The sequence below is a fragment of the Pyrus communis genome, chromosome 13 (assembly GCF_041283825.1).
Source record: "Pyrus communis isolate YQ-2024b chromosome 13, ASM4128382v1, whole genome shotgun sequence".
In the NCBI taxonomy this organism is placed as follows: domain Eukaryota; kingdom Viridiplantae; phylum Streptophyta; class Magnoliopsida; order Rosales; family Rosaceae; genus Pyrus; species Pyrus communis.
The window spans coordinates 18,497,512-18,514,840 of NC_142577.1; the positions used below are offsets into that span (position 1 = coordinate 18,497,512).

Genomic DNA, 17,329 nt, shown 5'->3' on the forward strand with positions numbered 1-17,329 from the left:
CAATGGTCACAAGTTCAGGGGGGAAATTGATAATATACCCTTTGTGTAATTTACCCAAATATATATTAGGATTATTTTATTGTTTGAGTTTCAAACCCAATCTGTTAGAATTAGGTTTTCGTTAAGCATTAGAGTTTGCTTTAGTTTTCACTATAAATAGATGTTTTAGAACTCGTGTAATCCTCTCGAAATTGTAGCCGTCTTTGTAATTTAGTTTTTTTTTTTTTCGTTAATAAAATAATGTTCAATGTATTTTTCATTTGTTGGTCCATTTTGAGTACTCTAATTTTCAACCAAGAGGACACACAGTTAACACAACGAACTCTCTCAAAGATACATGCTATCAAACTTTCTCAACATCTTCCTTTGTAATATCGAACTATTTTGTTGAGAATATCAATCTTATATCGAGGAAACGAATGATCTTGTATGTGCTTATAATTAATTGGATTACTTCCACATGTTATCAATTGATTTTACGTTGAAACTCTAACTTTCTTCACATACACCCTACATATTTCCTTCAACTGAATTTCAAAAGGGGTGTGATATTCACACACTTCTTTTTACTTCTCACACACCTTTCTAATTTTCGGCTGTCGGATTGGATTAATTAAAGAAGATCAACGGATAAAAATTAATAAAGAATGTGTGAGAAATAAAAAATGATGTGTGGATAGCACATCCCATTTCAAAATTCATTATGCGGTGCAAATCTTGAAGATTATTGTTTCTGATGGACTTTTGCTTGCTCCGGTATTCATATTGGCGCGATACCATATGGTCGAATTCTCCTTTTTAAGGAGGGTAGAATCGTCATTATAGTTTGATATTTCGTTGACAACATCTTACTTAACAAGACCATCCCTAACTCTAAGTAGGAGATGTTATTATTTGGCAGAATCATCATTTAGGGGCAAACATAAACACTATTAAGATAATTAATTGACATTAAAAACTGAACTAGAAGCCCATATGAGAGGCCTAACAAAAGTGGTTAAGTATCCTATGATTTATGGAGTATTAGGTTTTTTTTGCCTTTATTTTTTTATTATCTCCGAGGGAGGACAGTTTTTCTTTTAAGAAAACTAATGAAAAAAGATTGAAAATTTTAAGTTTTAATCAAAATGATAAAAATGTGTTGTAAGTGAATAGTACCAGGAGTTACTTTTTTAGAGTAAAAATGTCATTTTTGTTAAAAGTGAACAATATCGGGACTGTTTCGTTAAAAACTGTTTTTTTTTAATAACCGATATTATATACATTAAGAGATGGACTAAGCTTCATAATAAACGAGCAATAATATGGTTCAAATTCGTCTTTGACGAGAATCGAACGTAAAACCTCTTAGTTACCAATAAAGGAGAATGTCACTAAATTGTACCATAGTATTAAGTGGCAACTAAGGGAGAACGGTTGAGATATCTAAACAATGATGCGCAGTTTTCTTATTGTGTTCCGAGTCTTCTGACTTCTGTGTGTGCTTCCCAAGTCCTCAATATATTCCTTTAGGCAATTTTTACTTGGGGTGAATCCAATTAGGAAAAAAGAAATTTGCACAAATATTACTTGACTTCTGTGTGTGCTTTTATCATAAGTTTCCAGATTTCTGTTAAGATAAAATAATGAAACTAATTAACTTAATATAAATAAAAAAATTAAAAAAATCAGGACGGGTCCACAATCATTCTAATCCAAAAGTGGCCTTGTCATTGCTTGTATTAAAGAGACTGTACAAATGTAGTATGAAAAATGTGTTAAAAGTAAATATATGCCAGTAATTTAGATTTGTTTTTGTATGAGAATCTATCATAGATCATAAATATCTGTGAATTAAGAAAGTTATGAAAAAAGTTTCATACTTGTACACATAAAACTTCCCTTTACATGTCTTCTTAAATTGCTTCAGATTTGGTTAACATAAGGATCAACAACTTTCTTATAATGCACCATGCACGTATCATTATAAAATCCAGACCACAATCTGGATTTTCAACATTCAACCTTCTCTCATCGCAATGACAGGAAAAAAGAAGTCTTCAAATCCCAATGCTAATAACATCAAGACCACATCCTACCACAATTTCATGCCAACGAAAGCCGAAGAGGATGAGGCAAGGGCCAACAATCGCGAGCATCAAGTAAGAAGAACTCGTGTGCAGATTAGAGAGCTTTCACCGCAGCCAATAATAATAGAATCAAGCGATCCGCAAAATCTAAGAATGCCATCACAAACAAAGGATTTTCTTCCTTCTTAGAAGTTGAAGAGTATGAGTGTTGGTCTTTTCCCTGTTCAGCTAGTGGAGTTGGAATTTTATTTTTACTTTTATATAATTTGAGTTTCATGGATATTGGAATGTTTTCTAGTTATTGAATAAAATTACTGTTTTATGTTATGTGTTTATTTAATAATGAAACTTGATAAGAATTATCAATAAAAAAGAAGTGATTTTTTATTGAAACTCTTAAAAAAAAATTATCCTACATATATTCTTATAACTTAATGAGAGGAGTGCTAGTTGATACTGTATTAGTGTTCTCTTAGAATTCTTAATTAGAGGAGTGCATTTTGACTATGTTGAGTTGCGAATAACACCACCAAAAAGAATTATCTTATACATATACGCTAATATATTACTTATATAAATTGTTGGGAAACATTGTTTGTATAATGGTGTGTCCTTTTTTTTCCCTAAGTCTTGAAAGATGTTTGACAAGGTACTTGTAACTTAATTGGTCAAATGCATCAAGTAATAAGTAGGTAAGGGCCAACAATTGCAAACCTTTTAACTTTTTGATCCAACATACAAAGTCACGTTGAAGTGTCTTTTAACATGACTTTGTATTATTAAATTGAGATAATATTATAGCGGTAAACTCGTTCCATAGAAGTAGCTTTCCTTGAGCCCAACAAAAGCCATTCAAACTCTTAGTCTCATCCTCACTTGTATAGTTTGTTGTTTAGTGAGATAATTGTAACTTAATTGGTTAGGAGTATAACCATTGCACCGCAGATATTGAGTATGATCTCCCCTTCTTGTTCAAATAAAAAAAAAAGTACCAAAAGAAGTATGTAATAGTTGTATATAAATTGTTAGCTTTGTTATCCAATAAATTATCCAATAAATTATAAGGAAAACTAATGAAAATGACTTGAAAAATTTGAGTTTTAATAATAAGGATAAAATAAAGGGTAAAGTGAATAGTACCAAGATTGACTTTTTAGTGTAAAAATATAATTTTTCGTTAAAATGAACAGTATCCGAAGTTTTTTGTTAAAGTTTCTTAAATTATATGCCCCATTATACATTTTTATTAAAAGTAAAAGTAAATGTAAGAAGTCGTGGATTCTCTTGGCAGAATTGAGTCTTCCTCACTGGTCAATTCCTTAAACCATTCTTCTCTTTTTAAGGAGGGTAGAATCGTCATTATAGTTTGATATTTCGTTGATAACATCTTACTTAGCAAGACCATCCCTAACTCTAAGTGGGAGATGTTATTATTTGGCAGAATCATCATTTAGGGGGCAAACATAACCACTATTAAGATAATCAATTGACATTAAAAACTGAACTAGAAGCCCAAAATACAAGTTATTTGAGTCCAAAAAGGCCCATATGAGAGGCCTAACAAAAGTGGTCAGTATCCTATGATTTGTGGAGTATTAGGTATTTTTATCCTTTATTTTGGGGAAAATTTGAAATAGGTCTAATTTTATAGACTACATTTTGAAATATGTCTAATTTTTAGTGATTTTTGACTTTTGAAATAAGTTCAATTTTTAGTTACTTTGGACCCATATAAAAAAAACCCCCTTTTTTTTTTTTATCATCTCCGAGGGAGGAAGTTTTTATTTTAGGAACTAATGAAAAAAAGTTTGAAAGTTTTGAGTTTTAATCAAAATGACAAAAATGTGTTGTAAGTGAATAGTATCAGGAGTGATTTTTTTAGAGTAAAAATATCATTTTCGTTAAAAGTGAATTGGGAGTGTTTCGTTAAATTTTTATTTTATTTTTAATAACCGATGTTATATACATTAAGAGATGGACTAAGCTTCATAATAAACGAGCAATAATGTGGTTCCAATTCGTCTTTGGTGAGAATCGAACGTAAGATCTCTTAGTTACCAGTGAAGGAGAATGTCATTAAACCGTACCATAGTACTAAGTGGCAACTAAAGGAGAACGGTTGAGATATCTAAACAATTATGTTTATTTAAAAATATTTACGTTTATATACTTGCGGTCCAATGAGTCATTGCTATATTAAGCGTGGTATTGGTCTGATGCGCAGTTTTCTTATTGTGTTCCGAGTCTTCTGACTTGTGTGCTTCCCAAGTCCTCAATATATTCCTTTAGGCAATTTTTACTCGGGGTGAATCCAATTAGGAAAAAAGAAATTTGCACAAATATTACTTGACTTCTGTGTGTGCTTTTATCATAAGTTTCCAGATTTCTGTTAAGATAAAATAGTGAACTAATTAACCTAATATGCATATATCAGCTATAAAAAAAAATAAAATAAATTCAAGATGGGTCCACGATCATTCTGATCCAAAAGTGGCATTGTCACTGCTTGTATTAGAGAGACTGTACAAATGTAGTATGAAAAATGTGTTAAGAGTAAATATATGCCAGTAATTTAGATTTGATTTTGTATGAGAATCTATCATAGATCATAAATATCTGTGAATTAAGAAAGTTACGAAAAAAGTTTCATACTTCTACACATAAAACTTCCCTTTACATGTCTTCTTAAATTGCTTCAGATTTGGTTAACACAAAGATCAACAACTTTCTTATAATGCACCATGCACGTATCATTATAAAATCCAGACCACAATCTGAATTTTCAACATTCAACCTTCTCTCATCGCAATGACAGGAAAAAAGAAGTCTTCAAATCTCAATGCTAATAACATCAAGACCACATCCTACCACAATTTCATGTCAACGAAAGCCGAAGAGGATGAGGCAAGGGCCAACAATCGCGAGCATCAAGTAAGAAGAACTCGTGTGCAGTTCAGAGAGCTTTCACCGCAGCCAATAATAATAGAATCAAGCGATCCGCAAAATCTAAGAATGCCATCACAAACAAAGGATTTTCTTCCTTCTTAGAAGTTGAAGAGTATGAGTGTTGGTCTTTTCCCTGTTCAGCTAGTGGAGTTGGAATTTTATTTTTACTTTTATAGAATTTGAGTTTCATGGATATTGGAATGTTTTCTAGTTATTGAATAAAAGTACTGTTTTATGTTATGTGTTTATTTAATAATGAAACTTGATAAGAATTATCAATAAAAAGAAGTGAGTTTTTATTGACACTCTTAAAAAAATTATCCTATATATATTCTTATTACTTAATGAGAGGAGTGCTAGTTGATAATGTATTAGTGTTATCTTAGAATTCTTAATTAGGGAAGTGCATTTTGACTATATTGAGTTGCGAATAACACCACCAAAAAGAATTATCCTATACATATACGCTAATATATTACTTACATAAATTGTTGGGAAACATTGTTTGTATAATGGCGTGTCCTTTTTTTTCCCTAAGTCTTGAAAGATGTTTGACAAGGTACTTGTAACTTGATTGGTCAAGCGCATCAAGTAATAAGCAGGTAAGGGCCAACAATTGCAAACCTCTTAACTTTTTGATCCAACATACAAAGTCTCGTTGAAGTGTCTTTTAACATGACTTTGTATTATTAAATTGAGATATTATTATAGCGGTGAACTCGTTGCATAGAAGTAGCTTTCCTTGAGCCCAACAAAAGCCATTCAAACTCTTAGTCTCATCCTCACTTGTATAGTTTGTTGTTTAGTGAGATAATTGTAACTTAATTGGTCAGGAGTATAACCATTGCACAACAGATATTTAGTATGATCTCCCCTTCTTGTTCAAATAAAAAAAAGAAGTCCCAAAAGAAGTATGTAATAGTTGTATATAAATTGTTAGCTTTGTTATCCAATAAATTATAAGGAAACTAATGAAAATGACTTGAAGACTTTGAGTTTTAACGATAAGGACAAAATAAATGGTAAAGTGAATAGTAACATGATTGACTTTTTAGTGTAAAAATATGATTTTTTGTTAAAATGAACAGTACAAGAAGTTTTTCGTTAAAGTTCCTTAAATTATATGCCCCATTATACATTTTTATTAAAAGTAAAAGTAAATGTAAGAAATTGAGTCTTCCTTATTAAATCACTGGTCAATTCCTTAAACCATTCTTCTCCTTTTTCAGTGTAATTTGAGATAGTAATATTGTTTATAATAATAAAAAAAATAAGTAAAGTGATTAGCCTATTGTGAGGTTAAACTCATTTTCTGTTTTTAGTGTAAATAATACCATCTGTCAAAAAAAAAAAAAAAAGTAAAAGTATTTTTTTTCCTATGGTTATTTTAATTAAATTTATTTAATTATTTTAGTGTTATGGGATAAATCAAGATTATATCGTAAACTTACCAATTAATCTGAGAACTAATAATTTTATATACAACAATATTTCACCCTAAAAACTAAACATTAAAACATATCAAATTTGCTATTAACTGGTTTTGAACCCACGAACGGAAGGAGGTAAGGCCCTGGGGGCACATGCCCCCTCTCATTCCTTTTTTTTTTTAATTACAAATTATTCAATTAATTATTCCCATTTTTTTTGCTTTGCAGATTATTCAATTAATCATATTAGAATAGTGAAAATCCTCTTTTAGTTTTTAAATGCGCCTCCGTCCTGTATATTTTTTTCACACATTAATGTCTAAACCTTGTTGAGTTGCATGTATTTGGTTAATTAGTACAAATGAGCATTATATTGTCAACAATTAAAGACAAAATTAGACAATAGAGTAATAAAATTAGGCATTTTGAAATTAATTTTTTCAGCATTTGTAAAAGAACTAGCTTTATTTGTCCAAAAAGGGAGCTCAAATTTTTTAAGGTGCCCCCTCTTAGTTAAATTTCTAGCTTCGTCCCTGTTTGAACCTAAGATATCTCAAATTACAAGTGAAAAGAAATATTGCTATGTTGTAGCACTAGTGGCATAAATATAAGAAAGTAAAATGATATATATTTTATCAGGTCATATTTAGATAACTAAACGTCTTTTGATTTTGTAAGATGATATTTTAGTAATAACCAAAAAGATGTTTTGTTCAAGTTATTAAAAATATTAAAGAGCGAGCCTAGACGAGTAGATTGGGATAATAAAAATTTATATTTTAAAGTTTTGATCCAATAGATAATGTCACGTTGAAGTCTTTTTCAACATAACATTATGTAATTAAATCGGAATGATACTATACTCGAACTCTTAGTCTCACCCTCACTTGTATAGTGTATTGTTTTAGTTGTTAAATACGTACCTTCATACATCCAATTAATTCATTAACAAAAAAAAAAAATTACTCTTATCACATTTGTACTAATAGAGGTGGGGTTCCCCACTTGTATTTGTAGGCCCTATCGGTATTAGAGATGGTACAAATGTGATATGAATATTGTGATACGTGTAAATATTTGCGAACAATTTAAATTCTTTTTTATATGAGAATCCCTCACAGATCATAAATATATGGAAACTGCAAAAGTAACGAAAAGTTTTATACGTTTACACATAAAACTTCCCTTTACATGTCTTCTTGAAATTGCTCCAGATTTGGTTAACATAAAGATAAACAACTTTTTTTATAACGCACCATGCATGTATCATTATAAAATCCATACCACAATCTAGATTTTCAACATTCAATCTTCTCTCATCGCAATGACAGGAAATAAGAACCCTAATAACATCAAGACCACATCCTACTACAATTTCTTGCCAACGAAAGCTGAAGAGGATGAGGCAAGGACCAACAATTGCGAGGATCAAGTAAGAAGAACTCGTGTGAAAATCAGAGAGCTTTCACCGCAGCCAATAATATTATAATCAAGCGATCCACATAACCAAAGAACGCCATCACTAACAAATGACCTTCCTTCTTAGAAGTTGAAGAGTATGAGCGTTGGTCTTTTCCATGTTCAGCTAGTTATTTTTAGTTTTATAGAATTTGAGTTTCATGGATATTGGAATGTTTTCTGTTATATGAATAAAAGCACTATTTTATGTTATGTGTTTATATTTAATTAATGAAACTTGGCAATAATTATCAATAAAAAGAAGAGAGTTATTATTGTCACTCTTAAAAAAAAAGGTAAATTATCAATTTAGTTTCTGAATAATCACTTAAGTGAAAATTAAGTCCCTGAGCTATTTTTTTTCTTCAGAAAAATCAGTCCTTCAATTATAAAAATCGGCCAATTACATCACTAATATTATATTCAATTTTCCGTTAATTTGAGTCACATTACTTGCATGTGATACACATTGGAAGGTAGATTGATAATTTTTATAAAAAAAATAGTGTATGGAGTTAATTTTGGAGGGTAAATTAGATGTTAGATTCGCAACATATATGAAATGTTATGAGTTTATATGCGAGAAAATGACGGTACACTTAAAGTTTATCAAGTGACTTCAGTTGGATAAATTGGCACTTCACCTTATAGAAAATTATCATATATGCTTATTACTTAATGTGAGGAGTGCTAGTTGACATTATAATTTCTTAGTATTCGAATCTCTTCGAATTCTTAATAAGAGGAGTGCAATTTCACTATTTTGAGTTGCCATAACACCACCCAAAAAGAATTATCTTATATACAGATACACTAATTACTTAAATAAATTTTTGGGAGAAATTGTTTGTATGATGGTGTGTTCTTTTTCTTTCCTAAGTTCCGGAAGATGTTTGACGAGTTACTTGTAACTTAATTGGTCATGAACATCAAGTTATGAGCAGGCACGGGCCAACAATAGCAAACATCATGTTTTGATCCAATATACAAAGTCATGTTGAAGTGTCTTTCAACATGACATTGTACTATAAATTGAGATGTTATTATAGCAGTGAATTTGTTCGATATTGGCAGCATTCCTTGAGCCCAACGAAAGCCATCCGAACTCTTAGTCTCATCCTCACTTGTATAGTGTATTGTTTTAATTGTTAAATATGTACCGAGTAATGCTATTTTTATCATCTAAATATACAATTCCGTCACTTAGTACTTTGATCTAGTGACAATCCTCTTCACTTGTAAGTGATAGTTCTTAGGTTCAATTTTCGCCAAATGCAAATTTGAACCACATTATTGCTAATTCATTATGAGGTTAAGCTCACCCCTATGTCTTAATAGTTTTTTTTTTGGAAGTTGATGAAACCTTATTGTTCACGTTTACTATCCTTGCTATTGCCACCTTTTCCCTCTCATCTCTCCACCGTCATCTTGCTCTTCCGGCAACTGATGGTGCCCCTTCCCTTCCACCGGCAATTGATGGTGATTATTCTTTTTTGTCTCTAAATTCAAGTTTTCAATTTCAAAGCGTTTAATTACGCCTTCTAGCCAAATTTTGGATCTCTTTGCGTTTTTAATCTCATCGGCATTGAAGATACATACATAGGAAAAAAAAAAAATACGGGAAGTGTTATTGGCACTTCAAAAATCTCATTGTACACTCTCCGCAAGTGTATTTTTCTCTCTAAATATATAAAGTTTGGAGTGTAGAATGTGAAATTTGAAGTGCCAATAACAATTTCCAAAAATATTGTATACAACATTTCTCTTCTACTTCTGGAATTTTACTAAAGGAAGAAGATTGATTACAAATACCAATCATAGACAACAACTCTTTTTTTCAATCCTTCGTGGAATTGTAGTTTGTAACATTTTCTAATCTTCAAGGAATTAATTTTTTATAATTCTCAAGGAATGAAAATTTTCCTGACATATTGCAAAAGCTTTTGGCTTGGACTTTCAGCTATCATATGTTTGATCGCCAAAAACCATATCGGGTGGAGTCTGCGACCACGATGACAAGGAAGGATTAAAATTATTGAGATTTAAGCATAAAAGGTAAAAAAAAAATTACAACTGCGTTGTACACCTAAGTTGCCACATATGATGACATTTTAAATGTGATATAATAAGATGGTAAAAATAATAATATTATATGTAACTTATTTTATTTTTATTTAACAAACATTTTGCACGAAATAATTAAAATTATTAACGTGAACAAACTTATGAATTAATCCTATCAAATTTAAATCTCAAAAACTAAATAGAGAAGTTACGATAATCATAAGATTTATTTGGACCGAAAAAGTCGGAATTTTTCTGTTTTGATTTGTTATCTTGTTGTTGCCACCTTTCCAGTATCCGTATATGTACCTCTTACATTTTCTTTTCCTTAAATTTTGAAACAGTCCCTCCCTCCTCCAAAGCCGTAGATTAGGCAAACCCGCGCATCTCTCTCGCTTCTCCCCCTTTCTCTCTCTCTCTCTCTAAAATTCTCTCCACTCGCTTCTGCCTTCTGGGCTGTGGCTGCCTGTTCTAGTTTTTGGTTAATCCTCTCCGAAATATCATCTGCAAAGGAAAAACCAAACAAAAACAATAGAACAACCCATTAGCCCCAAACCTCCCAAAACACTCCAAAAACGTTGTCTTTCTGTATTGTTAAATTTCTGATCCTTTTACTTTTTTTTTCTCCAACGAACGACTTTGTCTTTCTTCGATTCTCTAGTGTGTTCAAGGTCAACCTTTTCATCTGTCTCTATAAATTATTCATCTTTTGGGGTCGATTGGGACTTTTTGCATGCGTGAAATTCTTCTGGTGCTTGTCCGTGGGTTTGATTTGTACCTGAAGACTTTGTTTGTTTGAATTTTTTCTATCCAGCTGTGGAAATTGAGTCGTTTTCTTAGAGTTTATTGCCATTCTTTTGTTTGATTAATTTTTTGGAAAAAAAAAAAAAGAGTGTTTGGTGACGAGGTACTTCGGATTTTGAAGATTGTTTTGTTTGTTTTAATTTATGTGGAATATAAAAGAAAGGGAGCTGGTGTTGATTTTTCTCATTGGTGCATAGTTACCAACATTGGAGGCAATTGGGTTGTTGTGATTGAGTTTCAACTGGATCAGATATTTCTATTTCGTTTGTTGAATTTAAGGATATCTGTGCCGGGGAAATCGATTTGTTAACCCGAGAAGGCTTTTTGAATTTATCTGTTTTGAGCATTTGTCATTGATGGGATTCATCCAAATCTGGCAAACAAGATGACGGCGAAAAATTTTAAGCTTTGTTGATCATGTCTCTCTAAGACAGCAGTTTAACACAGATTTGTTTCCGGGATTTGCTTGTTTTCTTTTTATTGTTTTTGGTTGTTTCGATTACCGTTTGGCAGTTGGTGTTCCGTGTTTTGGTTGTTCTGCATTGATTGTTAGTAATGGATTCAAGGACAAGTGAGAATGTTGAAGTTGCAGATGTACCAAACATGGTGGATCACCAGAAAGGTAATATGAATTCAAAACTTAGGAGTGCAGGGAGTATGAGTTTCAACGAGGTGGAACCAAAAATTAATGGTACAGGAAGTATTAGTAGCAAAGAGATGATCTTCCGAGCAGATAAAATCGATTTGAAGAACTTAGATATACAGCTTGAGAAACATTTGAGCCGGGTTTGGTCTAGAAACATTGAGAGTACCAGGCCTAAGGAAGAATGGGAGATTGATTTAGCTAAATTGGAAATAAGATATATTGTAGCTCGAGGGACCTATGGTACCGTATTCAGGGGCACCTATGATGATCAAGATGTTGCAGGTTATCACTAATTATCCATTTCCATTGTAATTTTGATTTGTTCGGTCTCATAGGATATTGTATTTTGATTTTCATTGCAATTGAGTTGCCAACTTCTTGTTGAATGCATATTCTCTATGTATCTTGGATGTTAATTTGGGATCTCGTCACTAGTTTCATTTTGGATTCGAATATAACGATAATGATGTAATATTAGCATTTGAATAATGGTGTGTTATGTTAAAGCACTAATTTGGAATATATCTCGTTTTTCGGCATAACTGATTGCATGTTCCATGTTCACATTTGAGGCGTGATATATAAGTGTTATATATTATTCATGGTATCTCGTAGATATTCACATTATCTGTTCTTGACGTAGTGCTGTACTAGAAGGTTGTGATTGACGACCATTCATAATTCTGATATGACTGCAGCAACTCTCAAATATTATGAATTGAATTTACAGTTTTTGGCTTCTGTTACTGAAAGTACCATTGTATGTATAGTTAATTCTGTACTGATGTTTATCGGATTTTCTTTCTAGATGTGAATATGTGCATAAATCGTGTTGTTTCACTCTGTTTCCACTAAATATTTATCAGTCATATAAGTAGGTGTTGAACCTCGTATCTGTTATCTTGGATGATTCCGACAATGTAAACTTAGGGGTACAACTTCGTATTTGAATGATCTCAACTGGTAATAGTTTATAATGAATGTGTTAATTAGTATAATGTTAGACAAGCCCTTGAATATAGTAGTTCAAAAGAAAAAGAAAACTTGTGGATGCCAGTAAATTAATAATGGATATATTATTTTGGTTATTTAAAAACGGGTAGGATGGAAGAGCTTAATTTGTGTAGAGCTAAATGTCATACTTTTGGGATTTTCTATTCTGGCATGAGAATTTTCTGTATAGTTCTAAAATCTGCAAAGTATTGTGTCTATGAACTATTGATATTGGGATTTGTTTGGTGTTGTCTTTATCTGGAATTCAGTGGAGTTTCAGTCATTTTTCATGGTGGTCTCCTAGCATTATGAATGAATATTGGCATTTTGACATTATAAGAACATGCGATTTAAATTTGGACCAGTAAACTGATGGCAAATAAGAGCAACAAAATTATTTGCCTCTTTGTTTGCATGCATACCGAATTCTAATTGCAACCACATGCTATATATTATAGTGAAGCTGTTGGACTGGGGGGAGGATGGCTATGCCACAGGTGCTGAAACTGCTGCTCTGCGGGCATCATTTCAAAAAGAAGTTGCTGTCTGGCACAAGCTTGACCATCCTAATGTTACCAAAGTACAAACCCGCCTTTCTTTCTTTTTATCTTGTATCCAGTTTTGAAATCTGCATTTTAATATTAAAGAAATTGTCGGCTGTGGAGTGATTATTTTCATCTTGTGCTGGTGATCTTGATAGTTATTTTAGTAAATGATTCGGTAAAATAGTAGTGTCCTAGTTCCTTAATGTGGTTCTTTGTTTGTCATAATCCTTTGGGTTTTAACGATACTCCCCTCTCCTCCCTCCCTTCTTTTATCACAGTTCATTGGAGCTTCAATGGGAACTTCAGATCTTAAAATTCCTACAAAAGGCTCTTCAAGTGATGGTGTAGATTCACATCCTGCTAGAGCGTGTTGTGTTGTTGTGGAATATCTCGCTGGTGGGACACTAAAGCAATTCTTGATAAGAAACAGGCAAAAGAAACTTGCCTTTAAGGTTGTGATCCAACTTGCTTTGGACCTCTCTAGAGGGTGAGTTCGATTGTTCTCTACATTTCTGTGCTATATACTTTTCTAGTAAAATTCTTATTGATCTGGGTTTTTAACCATTCCCATTGCAGTCTTAGCTATCTGCATTCTCAAAAGATCGTACACCGTGATGTCAAAACAGAGAATATGCTACTTGATACTCGCATAAACCTTAAAATAGCTGATTTTGGTGTTGCTCGTGTTGAAGCTCAAAATCCAAGAGACATGACTGGTGAAACTGGTACCCTTGGATACATGGCTCCAGAGGTATTACTTCTAGTTAATATCTTCATATGTTTTTTTACTCTTAAAAGCTAACTCTTTGTTGTGCTCTATGAACTTGGAATATAAGAACAAAAAGAAAAGAGAAATACGACTAACCTCACTACAACACCGATAATTATGCTTCGTTTTTAAATGCACTTCAAAAATGGATGGAAATAACATGCGGCCTTCATGCATGAGCAAGCATGCGCTCTTCATGTGAGAAAAGCCTAAACCACCTGCCAAAACCTTACCCACATATTTTCTAAAGCGACCAAACTGCCATAAGCCTGTTGTGGGCAAATGCAAAGGTAACCAGGCTCAAGAAAATGGTATGGAGAAAAGCTCTGACATGGTCTTAACATCCGTATTGAAATGTTGGGGATTGCTTGTTGTAGCTCGTATTCACAGCGTTGAAGATAGTATTACAAGGCCACCTTCCTTTTACTTTTGCCCGGAGTAATCACCACTTATTTGTACTCACTCCTACTCCATCACACCTTATGACCCCTTACTCTTAACCCACCAAATTTGCAATTGAAGGCGATGAAGACGGAGACTCAAATGAGGATGTTTTTTTGAACATCCAAACTTGATTACAAAATCAGTCTTTCCCAATCACCTTCCTTGGCATTCTTGCAATGCCCAGGCAGCAAGACTCAACAAGTAATACATTGAGGTCGAGTTTGATAACCTTTTATTGAGCACACAAGCAGCACCACTAAGCATTTAAGAACCAGTCATATGACCTTTTCTTGTTATTAAAGATAAGCTTGACTGATTATGTTGAAACAAGCTTTAGACGAAAGAGAAAGAAAGGGAAGGTGAGAGGGTTTAATTGAAGAGTTGTGGATCATAGGATCATAATTGTGGATCATACTGAAGTCTTTGTTGCTGATGGTACAGATTGAGGAGTCCAGTTCCTTGCCTGGACCAATACTTGGCACATGAAGGGCCAACCTTTTAAGAAGGGTGTTAGAGAGTTGGATAGAGAGAGAATGCATTATGACTATGATATCAAGAAAATGGGATGTGTGCTAGTTGAGGGGTATAATGCGAGTTTAGTAAAAAATGGTCTAACTATTAAGTGTAGAATTAGAAGTTATCATTTGAAACAAGCAAGGTTCTAAAAGGCGTCAGTCGGGCGGCGGACATGACCTAGTGCCTAGGCAGTTTTTTTAATTTTAATTAAATTTATCATATAACATATAAATAAATGTCTACTTCTACTTAAAAAAAAAAAACATAGTTGTATTAGGATACATAAATTTTGTTTTGGGATACATAAATTATGAAATAGAATGACATATAGATTATAAAGTATTAGAACATATTGAAAACATGGGGAACAAGCATATAATGAGTGTTCATCTAAGTGTTCAGCAAGTCTCTTACAATTCATTGAAAAAATAAAATGCAAAATGAAAGTTAACTATTTTTTGTCTAAGTGAGAGTCGCGGCCTATGCGGGTTTAGGTAGGCTAGGAGGGCGCTAGGAGGGTCTAGGTGCTTTTTCTTAATTTTCAAACGCCTATGGATTAATAGGGACGGTGGCCAGCCAACACTAGGCAGACATTTTTAGAATAGTGAGAACGAGCGTAAAGTTTATGGGGCTTAATTGCATTGTGTTCCTCCTTGATGAGGTGAAACTATCATTTGTGCTCTTAGTTGCTAAGAATATGTACATAATTTTTTTCCCTTTTTTATGTTGGACTTGAAATGAATGTCAATGAACAAAAATGAACTTATAATATTCTTTCCTCGCTTTACATGCTCATTGCATATCTGAACACGCAATTCAGTATAGTAGCTCATGTGGTAGCATGTAGGGGTTTCAGTGGTAAATCATTAAGCTGACAAGATATTTATGTAGGTTCTGGATGGTAAGCCTTATAATAGAAGATGTGATGTCTATAGCTTTGGCATATGCTTATGGGAAATTTATTGCTGCGACATGCCCTACCCAGATCTTAGCTTTGCTGATGTATCATCTGCAGTTGTTCGGCAGGTCAGTTTGTTCTCTAATAGATATATCTCTTTTACCTCATGTAAATACAAGGACATAGAGTTTGCTTTTCTGTTTGTTGGTTTAGTCTGAATGAACTTTGGTTGTCTTGGTAAAGATTTTAATTTTTGTGTCCTGTTGATGATTTGACATCTACTTTTTATGGGCGTTTTATCGTGCATATTTTTTGGTTTTGTTATCAGAACCTACGACCAGAAATCCCCAAATGCTGTCCAAGTTCTTTGGCAAACATCATGCGCAAGTGCTGGGATGGAAATGCAGATAAACGTCCTGAAATGGGTGAGGTGGTGAAAATGTTGGAAGTAATTGATACAAGCAAAGGAGGCGGAATGATACCTGAAGACCGTTCTCCAGGCTGTTTCTGTTTTGCTCCCACTCGCGGGCCATGAGCTTATTACCCCTTATTTGTACCAGCCACCAAAGGAAATTGATTGGGCTGTTTTCTTGCCATAAAGATGATAAAAAGAAGGATGGTAATGTTTTCTCGGATATGCAGTTGCAGATTTTCCTATTAGCGTTGCAAACTTGTTTCTTTATTGAATGAACAAGGTTTATGAACTTTTCATCAATCTCTATTCCAGCTTGTGTTTGTGATGTGGTTCTGTTTTGATATTGGGACGTGCCATATCAAATGGTCCAAGGTGGTTACTGTTGAGAGCTTAAGGTGTTCGTGCATTTGAGAATAAATTGATCGAACTTGGGATCGAACGCGTGCTGTACAAGAAAAAAAAAAGCCGAGGTAATCGTTGCTTAGGAACTAACCAGGATTGACTGGACGGATTATGGAGCTCCTCAAAAGCAAGTTGAACGGCTTATTAAAATGTATTTCGGGTTGGCTTTAAAGGAACTTAAAAAAGTGAGGAAATTTGAGAGATTTCGTTATGTATTTTAATTATTCATAAATTTCACCTTTCCTATTGAGATCTTGCGAGATTTCACTCAAAACTTACATATAATGTATGTGAATCATTGAAAACTTCATCAAACCTCATAGATTTATAAATCTATTAATCTTCAAAATCTCAAGTAAGTGCATTCTGTTTGTTGATTTACTCCTTAGTTGATTTTATTTTGGTCAAATACTTTCGTAATTGATTGATAAGGAAGATAGGTAGAGAATTTTGAAAACTAACCGTTTTATTTATGCAATTAAGACTTTTGGTCTTGTTTTCAAATTTTAAAGTAAGGTGGTTTGTAGCTCAATTATAAGTATTTTCACGCTTTGACTCGCGAATAAAGACTATTCATCTAGTGTTTTGATGAAAATGCCCTTATTTTCTTCTTCATATCCCGTTCTTTTTTCTGCTTGGAACAATTAAATTACCAAACTACCCATATTGTCCACGTGTTGACCATCATGGATGGCTCTACTTCGAGTACAAACTCCCCAATTCTGCTTTCATTTCAACCTCCTCATCTTCCCTCTCTCAGAAACCTCGACTTCTCCCTCCTCCTCTTTCCCGCCCAAATCCTCCTTCAAAATCAATCCCTAAACACTATACCTCCTTTGCCACCGGCACTGGCAATCAATTCTTCTCCTTTTCCTACTAGACATAGATATGGTTCGTATGCAAGTAATTTTTTGTGAATTTCTTAACCAT

The 17,329-nt window shown here is 33.1% G+C and overlaps 1 protein-coding gene across 2 annotated transcripts; it reads left to right on the top strand.

The window, feature by feature from the left end:
* Window positions 1–10,272: 10,272 nt before the first annotated feature.
* LOC137737089 (serine/threonine-protein kinase 52) lies at window positions 10,273–16,748 on the top strand. Of its 2 annotated transcripts, XR_011068816.2 has the most exons (7): window positions 10,311–11,699; window positions 12,869–12,990; window positions 13,234–13,442; window positions 13,532–13,706; window positions 15,576–15,710; window positions 15,911–16,201; window positions 16,310–16,748. XR_011068816.2 is itself a non-coding variant. In XM_068476453.2 (6 exons), exons 1-6 carry the CDS (start codon window positions 11,327–11,329, stop codon window positions 16,115–16,117), a joined length of 1,221 nt encoding a protein of 406 aa, XP_068332554.2. In that variant the 5' UTR covers window positions 10,273–11,326; the 3' UTR covers window positions 16,118–16,297. The 2 variants fall into 2 exon arrangements, 1 of the variants encoding a protein (XP_068332554.2); XM_068476453.2 differs by lacking the exon at window positions 16,310–16,748 and having other exon boundaries at window positions 10,273–11,699; window positions 15,911–16,297.
* The last annotated feature ends 581 nt before the right edge of the window (window positions 16,749–17,329 follow it).